At 39.4% G+C, this 18,235-nt stretch overlaps 2 protein-coding genes across 2 annotated transcripts; both read right to left on the bottom strand.

Annotated features, from left to right (window-relative positions):
* Positions 1-4,635: 4,635 nt before the first annotated feature.
* LOC311367970 (myosin heavy chain, fast skeletal muscle-like) lies at positions 4,636-13,044 on the bottom strand. Its single transcript, XM_084486836.1, has 30 exons — positions 12,914-13,044; positions 12,659-12,777; positions 12,370-12,519; positions 12,079-12,249; positions 11,682-11,982; positions 11,470-11,540; positions 11,261-11,348; positions 11,062-11,179; positions 10,848-10,971; positions 10,632-10,768; positions 10,274-10,529; positions 9,951-10,193; positions 9,645-9,821; positions 9,334-9,479; positions 9,154-9,244; positions 8,658-9,047; positions 8,426-8,552; positions 8,172-8,290; positions 7,889-8,085; positions 7,612-7,795; positions 7,349-7,514; positions 7,150-7,274; positions 6,750-7,058; positions 6,462-6,665; positions 6,256-6,381; positions 5,999-6,169; positions 5,810-5,914; positions 5,603-5,698; positions 4,873-5,004; positions 4,636-4,748 (listed from the first exon to the last, which is right to left on the bottom strand). Exons 1-30 carry the CDS (start codon positions 13,011-13,013, stop codon positions 4,728-4,730), a joined length of 4,764 nt encoding a protein of 1,587 aa, XP_084342962.1. The 5' UTR covers positions 13,014-13,044; the 3' UTR covers positions 4,636-4,727.
* Positions 13,045-14,472: 1,428 nt separating this feature from the next.
* On the bottom strand, positions 14,473-16,065 carry LOC311367971 (myosin-4-like; the record flags this gene model as incomplete). Its single annotated transcript, XM_084486837.1, has 6 exons — positions 16,037-16,065; positions 15,445-15,479; positions 15,103-15,317; positions 14,846-14,989; positions 14,595-14,751; positions 14,473-14,504 (listed from the first exon to the last, which is right to left on the bottom strand). Exons 3-6 carry the CDS (start codon positions 15,307-15,309, stop codon positions 14,473-14,475), a joined length of 540 nt encoding a protein of 179 aa, XP_084342963.1. The 5' UTR covers positions 15,310-15,317; positions 15,445-15,479; positions 16,037-16,065.
* Positions 16,066-18,235: the final 2,170 nt, after the last annotated feature.

Raw genomic sequence — 18,235 nt, 5'->3', positions numbered from 1 at the left:
CTTGTTTTTTTTTTAGAAATATAGATTGCTGCATGTGCATTAGACACTCAATGACATGTAACATGATGTTCAACTGAAACATGTCTGAAGAAGGATAGTTGCTATTCATTTTACATGTTGTTGAATATATAGTGAAACTTTTAATATTCAGATAACACTTAATTGAATATATGTCAATATGTTCTTGATAACCTTATTGAATGTCTACTTACACAATGTTGACATGTGTTGAAGAGAAACCTATTTTTAAGACACGTCGGCCAGCAAAATATTTGATTTAATATTAGAGCATGATCATGAGAAATTACAGGCAGCAAAGTTACCAAGGATACATTCAGTGAGACAATGGGTTAACAAGATTCTTCTAGGGAAATGTTTGCATTGTGGGTAGTGATGGTGTGTTCCAGATTCCTTGGACACCAGCATTCCGAGTTTCACTTGTGACGTCATTTCCTGTGTCATAGCACTTATAGCGTTCCCGTTTGTCTTTGTGATCGTGTCATGTCATTGGCTAGTCATTGTTATTGTTAGCTACATTAGCCTCTTTAGCAAACCAGCTCGAAAACGGACAACACAACTTTACATTGTATTGCACGCACAGCCAGACCGTGCATTGCATACATTGGTGACCGGAATAAAGTAGCAATGTAATCAAGTGTGTAAGAGCATTTAAAATCGACATTGAAATGACCAACGTGGTACAAATACAAAGAAAATAAATCTCTTCACGGGCGCAGCCATTTTTGTTGAGAGCATCATCACTGACCTCGGTATACTCTCAGAATTCCGAGGGGGCACGACCAAAAGGGGGCGTGCCTCAGAGAAATGCCGCAAGAAAGCTGGGAGATTTCCCCATTTGGACCTCGGAAGGCTGGTGTCCGACGCATCTGGAACACACCATGAACCTTCGTGGAGAGTTTAGGATTGGCGGGAGAGGCCAAGTTAAACTGCAATACACTATGGGGGAAGTGGACATGTCTGCAAGTCTGCAAGCAAGGCTGCAACACAGTTGAAGGAATCTATACGACAAAGAAGTCAGTCGATTGGCCTGGCCTCAGTATCAGACTTTGTGGCTACAATGGCAATATGCAAATGACAACAGTGAGGTATCTCTAGGTACAGGGAGAATGTATACAATTCCTTTGTGAATAGTAATTATATAAACAAGTTTAATATAATTTGTATATAAATGTATATTATGATTGATATTTCCACAACAACATGTCAAGGGAAGTCAACAAAAACTTAACTGTGACAATGTTGATCCTCAACTAATACTCAATAGATACTTAACTGTGACTTCTTAAGTGAGTGTCAAATGACACTAAATGGAGACAATGTTGACCGTACCATAACTAATCTTGGGGCCATACCATAACTAAGCCTTGGGCCGTACCATATCTAAACCTGGGGCCGTACCATAACATAGGAAATGTAAATTACCTTATATGTGAATGAGCAGTAGAAAGTCGGTATTTCATCTCATTGAGTGGCACCCTAAATGATAATCAACCTGTTGCCTTTTGTTCGATGAATAGTTAAAAAATATTTAAATGTTGGCACTGCTTTTAAGAGTCATTCGTGGTGAACACTAAAAGATAGGTCTTCATCTTCATCATACACATCATACAATAAATTACAATACATGAGTTCACAGCTGCACGCGTATAGAAAATGTTTTTCACTTTTTTATTACTGACAACAGTCAGCTGAACATTATAGGGTCCCGTCCTTCCACTCCATCGCGATACCTTTCTTCTTTGTCGTTTCTTCTATTTGTCTCTAACTCATGCTCCAATCTTTCATCGATCGATGCTTCGGATTTTGTGGATGCAACAGAATATATGATATTCCATTATGATATTCATATATATATGATCATATATATGATATTCATTTTAGCAACATTTAAGATGATCTCGATGAGTTCTGCCCGTTCTGCTTCCATTTTGTCTATGGTCAATTCAAAACAATGAACGCGGCCACACTTATCCTGCCTCTTGCGAACTTAGACCCTACGTCATATCCCGCCCCTTGCAAGCCCACCCCCCTAAACCCCCGTTGATTCTAGTGATCGATGTCCGCATATTACAGAATGTAATATGCATAATAATTTTCAAGTGTGAATCACCCTCAGGGTCAAATCTCCTGATATACAAATGTGGCAAAAATGTGTGAAAATGGCTTATAAGTATAAAATGATTATGCTTGCTTCATAACGTAAGGAGAAAATTATTATGCTTGCATTACGTAATAGGTGAACCAAAATGTTATATGTTGTAACATTATAGGCAAAATGTTCTTATATTATGCACTCAGAAATTTGTTACATTATTGACCACAATGTTTCCACATTATAGCTATGGGTTTAATTACAACTAGAGGTTGAAACTCTAGTATATATATAAATATAAATGTGTATGTAAGGACCTCTGAAACTAGGCCCTTAATCAATTATATATGTATGTGTTCAATGATGTATCTGTCTGATCGTATTTGCTGTAGATGGATGGTTAAATAATGTCACACCACGATCGGTCGTAGCCTACTGCAGGCTCTCATTTGCAAGTGCACTGATTATGTGCCAGTCTCCGATAGGCTATATATCTGGCATTTATTCAGTTGATTGCTCTTCTAAGTGCGCCAGATTGGTGCGAATTAATGTCAGTGTTGCTTTACGAATACTATAGCATATCGGATTATCAAAAATTGTTAAGTGTGTGCGTGTGTGTGTTGTCATGTAGGCTATAGACTTATTGTCTTGACTTGCATCCATGACATATTGTGATGTTATGAATTGGCCTACTGCATATTGAGAAAATGTAAATCGTTAGGCCTATTGCGCATATTGACGGGTATTTCTCACACTGGTTATACCGGTATATTTTTGAAAGAGATATGTAGGCTAGTTGAGACAATATCGCCATACCGGTATATTATATATTATTTTGCCTTGCGGAGGACTGCCCATTTCTCCGACGCTCCATTTTTCCTTTATTTCGAAAAAAAAAATAAACCCTCTGCTCCGACATCCCATTGTTCCGACCATATAGGCTTTTGTGGATCACCTCCCATAATGCCCATAACGCGTTCTTTTGAATGCATTCATGCACAACACTGGCAATAGTAGTATACTAGCTGTGCTGTCTTGCTGAGTTGGACGCAGGACCCGTATCACTAGCTACTGCTGTTTGCCTGGGATTTCCAGCTCCGGGATCATCTGCCAGGAAGACTCCTTTGCCGCGCGTTGGTTGACCAAGTCGCTACAGGACAGCGCCTGGGACCCACACACACACACACACACACACACTGATGGGCAAAAATAACCTAAATGGACATTACATTATGAATATAGTCAACCCTGGGCCCAAATCTAATAAACACAACATACCACACATTCAAGAGGGTGAAGACGACCCTCGAGCCCTCTCCCCATCAGTCTACGGAGGACACTCCGTGTCATTGGGAAAAGGGATGTATGCAATGTAAGGCCGGGGTGGATGCCACCCCCTAGGAGGGGTGTGTATGGCATACTCATGTCCGAAGCATGAGTAGCGTTTCTCCCACGTGGTTCCCCATACACCCGGCCAAGCGAAATCTTAGGCTGCCTCAGCTAGATGGCGAGGCCACACATCACACAGAAAGACAAAACAACTCGGAGGCTCAGGGACAAGAGAACCCTCGATAACACACACAAAGGCTAGCACACACACCTGGCCATGAAAGATACTATAAGTTTCTCATGCACCAAATCACGGGGGCTCTTCCGAGGCAGAACCTCTTCGGAGGCGAAGCTCCGGACGACCTCAGCGCTGTTAGGGGACGTAGAATATTCGATCTCTCACGCTTTATGAATCTGTATTACCTTTGCTACTTTACTCAATAAATCCGAGGCCCTCGTGCTGATAGACTTTATTACCTCTCCGTCTCATTTTATCTGGTCAAGTAACTAGGCAGACTGCTTTTCCCAACAACACACACACTCTATCGCCCTCGGACACTTGGACGGGCATCGTAGCTAGCTGTTGCTGTTTGGCTCTCTCCACTGAGAGCAGACAGTTTACTTGTTAATTGTTGTTGGTTATTGATTGTTGGGTTACAAGCACCAGCCTGTTTAGGCAAGTAACCCGGCCTATGTTTTACGTGTGTGCTGGGTAAATACTTAAATTATCATTGTTATCTCTCTCTCTCTCTCTCTCATCATTGTTATTATAAATAAATTAAATTATTTTTTAATAAGGCTTAGGCCTGAGTGCTGGGTAGGTGTATAGCGATTTCTTACACCAGGTGTATATCTGCAATCACCACTCTTGTAATTAATATCTACATGTTAATTTAATTCTGTGAAGACACTATTGACTCGCCCTAAGTAAGTGGATTATTTTCTCAGTGGAGGCACCGCACTACAAAAATGAACTTTTGCATTAGTTGTATGTTTCTCAATAGTCCAATGTTTACACTTTAAAATGTCACACACATTCCAAAGCATTGCTTTTCTTTTTCCTTCACTACATTGATATCCATATCCATATTCATATGTTAAACCTTTCGGGCTACATCCAATGAAGATAAACCCTGTTGTTAGGACTGAGCAAAGGAAGTAAAGCCAAAAAAATAACTACACATTACAGGATGGAAAGTTGATGTCTAGTTTATTGTATGCCATTCACAATTGTGTCATATTGTATTTGACTTTTACAATCTGCAATATTTCCAATGGAAAGGAATTATTCAGCACTCTCCTTTCCCTAAGAGAAAAACAAAACAAATGTAGGAATTACATATATAGTAATTTTTTAAGTAAATCATTTAAGCTGATTCTAAGATATATATTTGTGCAATAATCTGAACTGTACTTTGCCTTCCAATTACCTTTCCAGAGTCACGGCTCTTGGCCCTCAGCTTGTTGACCTGAGTCTCGGCGATGTCAGCACGTTCCTCAGCCTCCTCCAGCTCATGTTGAACCTTCCTGCACTTGGACAGGTAAGAGTTGGCCTGCTCCTCCTGTAGGAACATTCAAATACAGTGGAATCTTGGTTCCTACCAAACCAGATCCAACAACTGGCTCACTCTCAGGGTTCCTAGTGTGCGCTCAGATCTTGGCAAAACTGCCTTCGTCTTTGATGCCTCTAGCACTTGGAACGCTCTACAACAAACACTAAAGTTAGTGGTACTCCCATCTGCACTGATGGGAGTTAAATGTTAAATCTCTGCTCATTAAATTGCAACTGTTTTTAGTTTATCGATTAAATTATATATACATATATATATATGCAAAAATAAAATAAACAACAGAAATGACAAATAACATGAGCAACATTTAAAAAAAATATATATATATATATATATATATATATATAAAAGAAAAATGTTCCTCATGTTACATTAACATTTTTTTAAATATATATATATAAGAAAATGTTGCTCATGTTATTTGTCATTTCTGTTATTTTTGCATGTCCTCTGATGTAAACTCGTCGACATTGTAAATGAGGGAAACCTCAATGCCCTACGAGTATAAATAAAGGTTTGAAATGAAAATATTTTGTTTAAATAGGTACTAAAATTGCTAACTTGATTTTGTTATGTAGCTTTTACTTACCGCTTCCTCAGACTGCCTCTTGTAAGCCTTCACCTTCAGCTGCAGCTTATCAACAAGATCCTGGAGTCTGCAACCATTCTTCTTATCCTCCTCAGTCTGATGCACATTTGAAAGTGAAAAATCAACATCATGTGGCCTTTAGATATCAAAATGGCATCAAAATGCTAATGTAGTAGAAACATATTTGGAGATGTAAGTTTGACATACCTGGTAGGTGAGTTCCTTGACTCTCCTCTCATATTTGCGGACACCTTTTACTGCATCTGCTCCACGTCTCTGTTCATTATCCACCTCTGATTCCAGATCGCGAACCTTTAGAGTAAAATTGAATTAATAAATCTCCTCCTTACATTGGGCTTAAATCTATTATTAAATGCTTGATGATTACTTTCTTACTCTGGCCTCCAGTTTCTGAAGTTGCTTCTTGCCACCCTTCATGGCCAGGTTCTCAGCCTCATCCAGGCGATGCTGCAGGTCTTTCACTGTGACCTCCAGGTTCTTCTTCATCCTCTCCAAGTGAGAGCTAGTGTCCTGCTCTTTCTTCAGCTCCTCAGCCATCATAGCAGCCTAGACGTAAAAAACAGGAGAGAATTTTTTATGTAGAGGTATTTTGATTTGTCGTTTGATGATTTAAAAAATAAAAATAAACCTACATCAGTGATGGCCTTCTTGGCCTTCTCTTCAGCATTCCTGGCTTCCTGTACACTATCGTCCACCTCACCCTGGACTTGGACCAGGTCACTTTCCAGCTTCTTCTTTGTGTTCAACAAGCTTGTGTTCTGAAACATATTATAATATAATTACAGTTAAAACATGAGTGTTCTTGTATTCAAATGATAGGATTAGATTGTTTGTTTACCTGAGAGTGCAGCAGTCCAACGCGCTCGCTGGCGTCCACCAGCTCTTGCTCAGCCACTTTGCGGCCTCTCTCTGTCTGTTCCAGAGCTGCCCTCAGCTCCTCAATTTCAGCCACCATGAGACCGTTCCTACGCTCCACCATGGCAGCCTGTTCCTTCAGGTCTTCCGCAGCTCTAGTGGCATCATCAAGGTGCAGTTGGGCATCCTTATATTACCAGAAACAGAAAACATCAGAAAAGGACATCTTGCACTACATTTTATATGCGCTGTTCATTCCTTGGTGTCATACCTTCAGTTGTCCCTGAACATTCCTCAGCTGCTTCTGGGCCTCAGCAGCCTGGCGGTTGGCATGACTCAGCTGGATCTCCATCTCATTTAGGTCTCCCTCCATCTTCTTCTTGATTCTCAGAGCATCATTCCTGCTCCTGACCTCAGAGTCAAGAGTGGTCTGCATGGAGTCAATGACCCTCTGGCTGTTCCTCTTGATCTGCTCCATCTCCTCATCCTTCTCAGCCAGCTTCCTGTCAACCTCACCCTTAATCTGGTTCAACTCCAGCTGAACACGCAGAATCTTGGATTCTTCATGCTCCAAAGTTCCCTAATGTATGAAATTAATTTGTTAAATTTGTTAAAACTAGATCTACATTTACGTAGATGTAGATGTGGTTTGCTGATTTAATCATCCTCACCTCAGCTTCCTCAAGGGCTGACTGGATCTCACACTTCTCAGTCTCCACCTGCTTCTTGGACTTCTCCAGCTCATGGATGCTCTTTCCGGTCTCACCAATTTGTTCAGTCAGGTCGGAAATCTCCTCTGAAGAACACATTTGTATTTGTTATTAGTCTGACAAGCAAAATAGTGCTACTAATGTGATTGATTTAACTCACGTTGGAGGTTCTTGTTTTCACGCTTCATGGTCTCCAGATGATCCAGAGTTTCTTCATAGGAGTTCTTCATCTTGAAAAGCTCAGTGCTGAGAGAACGAGCCTCTTTCTGAGTTCCTTCAAGCTCTGCCTGGCCCTCCTCATATTTCTGCTTCCAGTCAGCCAAAACCTGTTTATTATTGTTAATAAAGGGGTGCATATTAAGCACCTGAGGAAGAATCATAGGATGATAATAATAATAATAAAAAATAATAATAACAACACACCTTGTCAAAGTTCCTCTGTTTCTTGTCGAGGTTGGCAGCCAGTCCATTGGCCCTCTCCACATCAATCATGAGGTCCTCCACCTCACCCTGGAGTCTCTGTTTGGTCTTCTCCAGAGAGGCACACTTTGAGTTCACAGCCTCAATCTGTTCCTCAGCCTCCTGAAGGCGCTGGGCAAGCTTTTTCCTGTTAATGAATAATTTGGCTTGATTTGTGTCCATTCATCAAATACAATATCTACTAAAACAACTTAAAACAAGTTATAAATGTCTGACTCACTTGGATTCCTCAAGCTCCTCCGTGCGCTGGATAGCATCAGTTTCATACTTGGTCCTCCACTGAGCCACTTCACCGTTGGCCTTGGACATTCCACGCTGCAGCTCAGCCTTGGCCTCCTGCTCCTCTTCAAACTGCTCCCTCAGAAGGTCACAGTCATGGCGGGCTGATTGCACACCATGAGCAAGAGCATTCTTGGCCTGCAAAAGGTGAAACGGAACATGTCAATCCAAGATATTTTTTTATCTTTGTACCCTGCAATTTTTTATGAATAATACTACCTTACCTTAACTTCCTCCTCATTTTGCCTCTTCAGCTCCTCAATCTGTTGAGTAAAGGCCTGCTTGGCTCTGGTCAGCTGGGAGACAAGAGCTTCCTTCTCCTCAAGCTGACGGCCAAACTCGCCTAGTTGGAGGTTGAAAGTTAAATATTGAATACATGTTTAAGTCGTAAAAACAAAAATAGATACAATTCTCTCTCCAGACTTCAATTAAAATGCATTGATGATCAGTACAAATGACCGTCTTCTGAAGTATGTACCATTTTCTGTCAGTAGTCTTGCTCTCTGAGCACTGACGTCATTTATCTGGCGAGCATTCTCATCACTCTTAGCCTTGATTTCACTGAGTTGGTCCTCAAGGGTACGGCAGATCTTCTCCAGATTTCCCTGATGATTACGATTTTATCAATTTGAAATCATGTTCATTCATTATTATTTACGTACTTAATATATTATTTCTTAACACAATGAAGGCATTTAAGAATAACTTACCTTGGCTTTAGAAACAGCTTCCATGTTGCTGGAGAGGTCATCAATCTCCATCTTGTACTCGCTCTTCTCCTTCTCAAGCTTCTGCTTGACACGCTGGAGGTTGTCAATCTGCTCTCCCAGCTCTGCTACACTGTCAGCCTGCTTCTTACGCAGAGCAGCAGCAGTGGCTTCATGCTGCAGGGTGGACTCCTCAAGGTCACGACGCAGCTTCTGGAACTCAGCCTCACGCTTCTTGTTCATCTCAATTTGAGCAGAAGTGGCTCCACCAGCCTCCTCAAGCCTCTCACTGATCTCTTCAAGTTCCCTGGAGAGATCAGCTCTCTGCTTCTCAACCTTGGCACGAGCAGCACGCTCAGCCTCAATCTCTTCCTCCAGCTCTTCAATACGGGCCTAAATAATAGGAAAAATTGGGATCAATATCAAAGTATGTTACTTCAGAAAATGTGTATTAACAGCAAAGGAACGCCATTAGGCGTATTCTCCAGTATTCTCCAACCTGAAGCTCCTTGATCTTTTTCTGAAGCTGAGCACCCAGGGACTGCTCATCTTCAATCTTGCTCAGAAGCTGACTGGTCTCAAAGTCCTTCCTGTGAATGAATAATTTAAAAATTGTAAAACAAATCAGAAGGCACATGGAGTGCATTCTATTATGGTTCAGAAAATACAAATGTCTTACTTCTTGATTTTCTCATCAGATTGCTGTTTGTCATTCTCAAGATCCATGACCGATTCCTGAGACAGTTTCAGATCACCCTCAAGCTTTCTCTTGGATCTCTCAAGGTCCATACGGAGCTTCTTTTCTTGCTCCAGAGATCCTTCAAGCTGGATGTTAATATTTTAATATATTTAAGAACAATCTTATGTATTGTTGAATATTTACTCAAATAATTGTATATAATTACGGATAATCATATGAATGCTTGAATATTCATTGAACTTCATTACTGATATTAATTCTAAGTTTGCATGAGGCTTTGTTTTACTCACATCATCCACTTGCTGTTCAAGCTTGGTCTTGGCCTTGGTCAGAGTGTTGACTTTGTCTTCCTCTGCCTGCAGGTCATCAAGAGTCTGCTGGTGTGCCTCTTGGAGGGCTTTCTTCTCCTTTGTCAGTTTAGCCACGCTCTCATCCTGAGAGGCCATCTCCTCAGTCAGGTTCTTCACCTAAAACCAAATCCAAACATGTGTCAAACATGCTAATTAGTCAAGTATAAACTTCCTTTGTACTCTATTGACTATTGATAACTGTTTGGAGAAAGTTGGTGGTAGTATTTTGCTGACAACTTTACAAACCTTATTCTCAGTGGCATGTTTCTCCTTCTCCACTTTGGCCAAGGTAAGCTCCAGGTCATCAATGTCCTTCTTGAGCTCAGAGCATTCATCTTCCAGTTTCCTCTTCTTGGCAGTCAGCTCAGCATTCATTTCCTCCTCATCTTCCAGTCTCTCAGTTGTCTCCTTGAGTTTGGCCTCCAGCTGGATCTTACCTTTAATAAGTCCTTCACACCTCTCTTCAGCATCATTCAGATTCTCTCCTTCCTGTATGATATTTAGATTGGTTGTGCATATGAAATGTATTTCAATGTTTGCACACGTGACAAAATATAATGTTTACTTACAGAAGCCACTTGCAGCGAAAGATCATTCTTCTCCTGCAGGAGAGAAACCATCTTCTGCTCCAGTTCCTTCTTCTTGGCCAGGGCAGCTGCCAGGTCTGTCTTCATTTTTTCATAGTTATCCTTCATCTGAGAGAGCTCCTTCTCAGTTTCAGCACTCTTCAGAAGAGGCTTGATCTTGTAGTATACCTTCATCCATGGCCAGTGTTTGACATTCATGAATGAGCGGATGTTGTACTGAATAGTGAAGATTGCTTCCCTATAAAAATAAACAAACCATCATATATAACTAACCATTATTGGGGTTGGACCTAGAAGCTAAAAACCTTTTTGAGTTTCGACAGGAAGTCTTCTAACATACCTCCTCTCCATCATTTTCAAAAACTCCTTTCTCATGACATAACCTCTGCATGCAGCCTGTATCATTCCGACCAGAGCTGCAAGCTTCTCATCTCGCAATTCCTCAAGAGTACCCAGAAGGCCAGCTTTGAAGAACACCTTATTGTAAGAAAATACTTTTGTCAGCTAGTAACATTTAAGGAAGTATAAACATAGTTTTTGACAACAATAAACAGACCTTGGTGTGTCCAAATTTGTACTCATCGTGAGGCACATCAATGGACCCAAGCAGTTTCTCAGAAGCCTTCTTGTTGTCAATAAACTGACCCTCAGGAATGACACTGGCATTCAGTACTTTGTACCTGAAGAAGACAATTGTAATGTTATTAAAAATAACTCAAATATTCAAAGACATTTATAAAGTTATCCTTGAAAAATCATTGAGTTAATACCTCTGCTTGAAGTCAGCATAGAGGATTCTGCTGGGGAAGCCCTTTCTGCAGATTCTGATGCCCTCCAGTACGCCGTTACACCTCAGCTGGTGGATAACCAGGAAGTTTTCCATGAGACCTGTGACATGGGTGATGAATCTGTAGTCAATAATATTAGTTGGGCTTAATGACTAAATGGCATATCCTTTGCTCACTGTACCTGGAGTCTTTGACTCATTGGGAATCAGGCAACGCACAAAGTGAGGATGGGTGCTCCTTAAGTTGGTCATCAGTTTACCCAAGTTCTCCTAAAGAAACGTCAAAGCATAAAACAAGAAATGTGTACCAATTTAGAACCAATGAACCAATTCAGAAAAAAAAAATTAATTAGGTTTATTCTTTTACATTTGTTTGCTTGTTTACACTTACCCTGAACTGTGAAGACACAGTCTGCATTGAGCCACCCTTCTTCTTGCCTCCCTTCTTTGCACCCCCAGTCTCTGTTATTAATTTTTGGTAATAAGTCAGAGTTCATTTTCCACACTTATATTTGTGAAATAGAGGCAATGCTTAAAGATAAATGGTTATTATAATATAATGGATTAACAGTTATAAACTAGGATTACACTATGAATTTGTACCTTCAACTACAGGTGGGTACAGAACAGGCAGCAGTTTGTTTGAGGATTTCTGGTACAGCTGCACAACAGAATCATTCAGGGGATCCTTGTTCTTGTCCAGCCAGCCAGTGACGTTGTAGTCCACAGTACCAGCATAGTGCACCATGGCGAAGTGGGCCTCAGCCTTGCCCTTTGCAGGCTTGGGCTTCTCAAATGCTTTGGTCTTGCCAAGATGCTGGTCATACAGCTTGTTCTTGAAAGTAGTGTCTGAAGCCTTGGGGAACATGCACTCCTCTTCAAGGATGGAGAAGATGCCCATTGGCTTTAGAGAAAAAAGGAATGATTTTTGATTATTAAAAAAAGTACCTTTTCAGCCACACAAAGAATAATGATATATAGTTATAATATTCTGGTGTACCTTCTCAATAAGCTCAATGCAGGCAGCCAAGTCCATGCCGAAGTCAATGAACTCCCAGATGATACCCTCCTTCTTGTACTCCTCTTGCTCCAGGACAAACATGTGGTGGTTGAAGAACTGTTGCAGTTTCTCATTGGTGAAGTTGATGCACAGCTGCTCCATGCTGTTGTACTTGTAGGGGACATTTAATAAACTAAACATTACTAGTTGTCAACAGTTTAATGGTAATGACTTTTGCATCCAAATGAAGGAAATGCTATCAGAAATGCTGCCACTTATTTAACAACTTACATCAAAAATCTCAAAACCAGCAATGTCCAGCACACCAATGTAGAATTGTCTTGCTTGCTTGGTGTCCAGCATCGAATTGATACGGATGACCATCCACAAGAACATCCTCTCATAGATAGACTTGGCAAGGGCACTGACTGAGTTTTTGACCTGAAATTTATTTTCATATAAAATCATCAAAAATATCTCTGATTATCGTCTCGTAGTATTATTCTCAATATTGTCTCAATATTAAACAATGCATCATGTTAACAGTAATGGTACCACAAACACATTGTGTTTTTCTTACCTGAGGTACAGTCTGTCCCTTGGTGACATACTCATTTCCGACCTTCACTCTTGGATAGCAAAGAGCCTTGAGCATATCAGCAGAATTCAGACCCAGTAGATAGGAAATCTTGTCAGCCTCTACAAAGTTAACATGAAAATGAATATATTATTATTCAGTATAATAATGATAATGAATAATGATTCCAAATGTAATACAAGCAAATATGCACCAATATACCTTGTAGTGCATTGATGAATACATGTTAATGGTTACCTTCATTGCCATCTGGCTCAGCCTGCTCCTCACGCTGCTTCTGCTTGAACTTCATGTTACCGTGGTGAAGCACAGCACCAGTAAACTTGTAGATGCCCATCTTGTCCTCATTAGTGAAGCCCAAAATATCAATAGCAGTCTGTATTGGAAACAAGGGTAATTTAGAACACATTTCAGAAAGTAAATTTAGTGTGGAAAATATATTAAGTGTGTTCGAAATAGCCACTGACATCAGTAGCATCCAGCTCCTCTTTGTCATCAATGCTGGCCACAGTGATCTGACCCTGACTGCACATGGGGAAGTCGTAGGGGTTGGTGGTGATGAGGGTCATTTCTGAGGGATTAAATAAATCTCATTTCTCTGCTCGTTTTTTGTCAATATCATTTATCATCTACATACTGCTACCTAACAGATAACTTCTGAATAAAAGAATATTAGTATTCCAAATGCATTTACAATCTATCCCATGGAACAGATAATATTTCCCAAAAATGATTTATTCTAAAGAGAAAACTAGCCTTTAAAATAGTTCAGAAGTCATATTTACATATTAAGTCATATTAGAACAGATAAAGGCAATTCTGGAAAACACTTCATCTTAATATTAAGTAAATTATTCACACTCTTATTATAATAAAATCTCACCAACAATCTCAGGTTTGTGGTTGGTCATCATCTGGTAGAAGATGTGATAGCCTCTCTCATCGGGAAGCTGGAATGTCACTCTTGACTTCTCCAGCAGATCTATGAGGCCCATTCATTAATAAAAACCTACTCTACTATTAATCTTGGTTAATTAATCCACATGTAGAACTAAATACTTACACGTCTCAATGTCAGCACTGGACAGTTTACCGCTTGCGTGGAAATGAATTCTGATGAATTTACCCTGTTTGCAAAATAATTAGTTTTAACATCCTCAAAAAAATACTCAATAACTAAGGACTCATACTCATACTTACAAAACGTGAGGAGTTGTCATTTCTCACAGTCTTGGCATTACCATAGGCCTCCAGCAGGGGATTGGCTGCAATAATCTGGTCCTCCAGTGACCCCTATAATCAAATCAACTTGAATTGTATATATATTTATTTTTTTAAGATTTATTTTTGGATTTTTTCAGCTTTATTATAGAGAGAGATAGAGAGGAAAGAGTGGAGGACATGCAGTAAATGAGCCAGGCCGGATTCGATCCCGGGTCTCTACAATTAGGACTGTGCCTATATGGTATGTGCCTTAGCCCAGTGCGCCACCAGGGCTCCCCTATTTGAATTGTATTTATAGAATTCATGTTCTTATTATGTAATTGCATGTATTGATCCATTGATTTAATGTATCTTTTTTTATATACCTGTATCTTTCCAGCGCCTGCATCCTTCTTCTTTTCTCCTCCACCTACTGAGATGGTAGCAAAGTACTGGATGACACGCTTGGTGTTCACAGTCTTTCCAGCACCGGATTCTCCACTATGCATGAAAAGACGAGAAAGTACATTTTGACATGTTTTCCAATGTAGGATTCATTTTATCATATTTATATCATGTTGACAGAATCAAACTTACGTGATCAGGACTGATTGGTTCTCTCTATCTGTGAAACGAATGTATTCAAAATTATTTTCATGGCTTTTATTAATAAAAACAAGATACGATTAGGGATCTGAAATATTAATTGACATACCAGTTAGCATGTTCTGGAAGGCGTTGTCAGAGACAGAGAAGATGTGGGGTGGAGCCTCCATACGCTTCTTGCCTCTGTAGGCATTGACAACCTCCTGATCGTACACTGGGAGCCACTTGTAGGGGTTTACAGTGGCACAGAACAGCCCAGAGTAGGTCTGAAGGAGGTCATAGAGATTCACATTAATGTTACCTATTAACGATGCATAGTACTTATATTTCATACATTTTCATTGAGGCAAAATATCTTACATAGATCATCCATGCTGAATAACGCTCTGCAAGGTTATACAATACAGAGGCTTCATTGAGATGGGTCATCATGGCCATGTCCTCAATTTTGTCATACTTGGGAGGGTTCATGGGTGTGACATCGTCCTCCTTGACTGTCCTCTCCTAAAATATGGAAACCAATTTTTTGTTTTCTTACCAGTGCAGCTATTGCAACTTTTACATTCATACTGTTGATACCAACAGATTAGCCCCTGCCATGATCAACCTCTGCCTACCTCCTTTGTAGCCAAAACTGTGACGGTGACTTTGCCACCTTCCCTCTTAGTGATGGTACACTTGACATACAGTTCCTTGGGATCAGTCACATATGCAGCAGCCTTCGCATCGAATGGCGCGCTCTGGGCCGCAATCCTCTCCTTCTCTGGCTTCCGGAGGTAAATGGCAGCCTTGCCATAAGCGGCCATCTCTGCGTCCGTACTCATGATGGAGGCTTGTTTCATGAAGAAAGAGAAAGAAGAAGAAATTAAAGAACAAATTAATTTAGTTTAACTGAAATATACACATGGTTTGAAGGTTTGGAGATTTTCGGTGATGAGATGATATTAAATTATTCTTACTGTCTTTTTCCCTTCAACCGTAGAATGAATTGTTCCTTAAAAGAAAAGTTATTCATGATGTTAATGAGTCACCATGTGTACAAGTCACAAGGACTAACATTCACATTTTACTGACTTACAATATTATTTCTGTATTATACGTTGAAATTTGCAGATGAAACGGCACTTGTGTACTTAATTACATATTATCTCTTCTATTAACATTACATTTATCTGAAGAACAACTGAACCAGTGATGAAATACTACAAATTTTAAATAATCAATACAATTGTGAATAATAATAATAATAATAATATAATAATAATAATAATGAAATAATTAAAAATAAATTCAATAAAAGTAGATAGTTAGGTAAATAAGGCTCATGCATAAAAAACATAACCTTACAGAAAACAAGTACATGCAAATGTCCACTCTAATGGTTTCTTAAACTTAAATATAAGTAAAACATAAATAAAGTAAAGAAGAAGTAGGTAGGTAAGAGTAATTGAAATAAAGGGAAATAATCTCCATGAAACCAAGCATGAAAGATTGTCCACTCTAATACAATGGTCTCCCCTAGACAGCAGCTGAAGCATCAGTCTTACTTACCACCAGTTGTAATATCCTGAACTTCCCTGCAGACTATCCGTCTCATCTTCTGTCCCCTTATATATAGGTGGTCTTGCAGTCCAGGCAGAACTATATATGGGCAGATCTTCAAATGGCTTTTTTATTTTGCTTTGCATTTAATTTGTTCATTGGCTCATGCCTTGAATGTTATACATAATAACAATATATATAGTTCATGTATTTGTATCACAATAGTGTAGCTGCTGGAATCCAATTCATAATGTTCTTCAAAGATGACCTAATAGAATGTGTGTGTGTGAACGTTTACTTTGTTTCACAAGCTGAAAATCAGTCGACTATAAATAAATCGCAACAATGTTTGATGGCAGTTGCAACTGCAGGCAGCATTCCTTTGTTGGCCTTTAAAGATGTCGATGATGCCAGGGAATAAGATTTTATAGAGGCCTGATACCGGAGGGTATAGTGTTTCATGTATTTATACCCTTTGGTTGCACTACCATCAGTGTTTCCATTGCTACTAAGTTTTTATTATTATTATTTAATCAACGTATTGTGCTATTTAACAAATCTTGTACTTAGAATAAACTAAAATTAAACTTATCAACTTAACATCTGTTTACTAATGATGTATAAAGGCATTGTGGCTCCACACAGCATCTATCTATATCTATACCTATTTGTTTTACTATCTCATATACTGTGTGCAAGAAAGGCTATATATCCTTAAGGATGCATATAGCGTTTTAACACAAATCCTTTGTTTGTAAGTAGGTATGTGTCTGTGTGTGTGCCAATGTAAATGGATTTCAATGTAAAAAAATCTGGAGCCTGACCTTTGATGCAATGTGTGCTAAATCAAACTGGCAGCTGCCAAACACACTGCACATGGAATAGGGTTCATAAGTTTGACCAGAAAAATACCAAGAAGCAGGAGTATAAATTGGAACGACAATCTGTTCATCACTTGCATGCAAAGAATATAATAAATTAGGTAAGACAGTCGTTGATTTATCTATCACCTTTTTTAGGCTTTGCAATTGTCCACATGGACACCTGGTGTTCCCAGACTCATATGATGCAGGCGCATCCAACAACAGCTAGTCGTCATGGTTACTACTGGCTGTGCATATAATAGTATAATAGAGTCACACAACCACAAGTATCACTCTTCATATTTATTATATATAAACATATACATATATACAAATACATATATATACTATGTATATATACTGCCATATATATATATATATACGTATATATATATATATATATATATATATATATATATATATATGTTGTATCTCTGCTGCTTCTTTTGGTCTATTTTACAAATAAAGCTATTCTTTTTTATCATGGACCTTGTTTTTTGTTTAGAAATACAAAACGCTTTTACACTGCCAAATATGCCTGTCTTATGCCCGCCTTTTTCCCAGCATGGTCTGCGCATTTACACTGACTGAGGTAATATACCGGCCTGATTTCGCACTCCAATTTACCCTCGCGGACCCTTCATTTTTATGTAAATGCAATTAGACGGCTTTGTGGTTCCAGGGGCGGGACTTGAGTAGAGGTGTTGCTGTGTTGTCTCTACAACAGAGACAACGCAGCGATATCAACATGAGTAGTTAGAACTGGAGAGACGGTGAAATCCGCGAGATGCTGACCATCATGGGAGAGAAGGTGATGCAATCGCATTTAGCGCAGACGGGGAAAGATGGTGCGATCTATGAGAAAGTACCAGAGGAACTTTCCTTATGAGGCTTTTGTCTGGATAAAAAACAAGTGGTCAGCGAAATAAAGAATATGTTGGCGTTTTTGCACTTGTAAATAGTTAATCGCGTTTGTAGCCTACACTCAGATGTATATTCATTCTTGCATGCGAGTGTCTGGTATCATGAAAAAGTTAAAACATTTAGAGTATGCAAATTATTCTAAAGAGGTTAACCAAGAAAGCCGGCTCCTTGACGAAGGGGGATTTAAAAAAAAAAAAAAAAATAAAATAATAATAATAATATTGATTTTTAACAGGCGAGATAGTGAAATTGCCAAGCCGTGGCCGAACCGGCTTGGCAGTGTAAAAATGCCTATAGATTGCTGTATGTTCAGTTGACACTCAATTACAATATGAGTTGATAGCAAGCAAAATGTAATCTCATCTGAAACAAATGAGACATGTAACATGATGTTCAACTGAAAGAAGAATTTGACATGTTG

The sequence above is a fragment of the Micromesistius poutassou genome, assembly GCF_964030765.1.
Source record: "Micromesistius poutassou genome assembly, chromosome: 22".
Lineage (NCBI taxonomy): Eukaryota > Metazoa > Chordata > Actinopteri > Gadiformes > Gadidae > Micromesistius > Micromesistius poutassou.
This window is presented reverse-complemented; position numbering and strand designations above follow the sequence as displayed.

What these genes read in the sequence shown, in the direction of transcription:
- LOC311367970 (XM_084486836.1), bottom strand. Translation starts at nt 13,013, where the DNA reads ATGGGCATCTACAAGTTTACTGGTGCTGTGCTTCACCACGGTAACATG. An exon ending in GCATTGAGCTTATTGAGAAG is followed by an intron (nt 11,983 to 12,078) that starts GTACACCAGAAT and finishes TTTTCTCTAAAG; the next exon opens with CCAATGGGCATCTTCTCCAT. An exon ending in AAGACTACTGACAGAAAATG is followed by an intron (nt 8,291 to 8,425) that starts GTACATACTTCA and finishes ACCTCCAACTAG; the next exon opens with GCGAGTTTGGCCGTCAGCTT.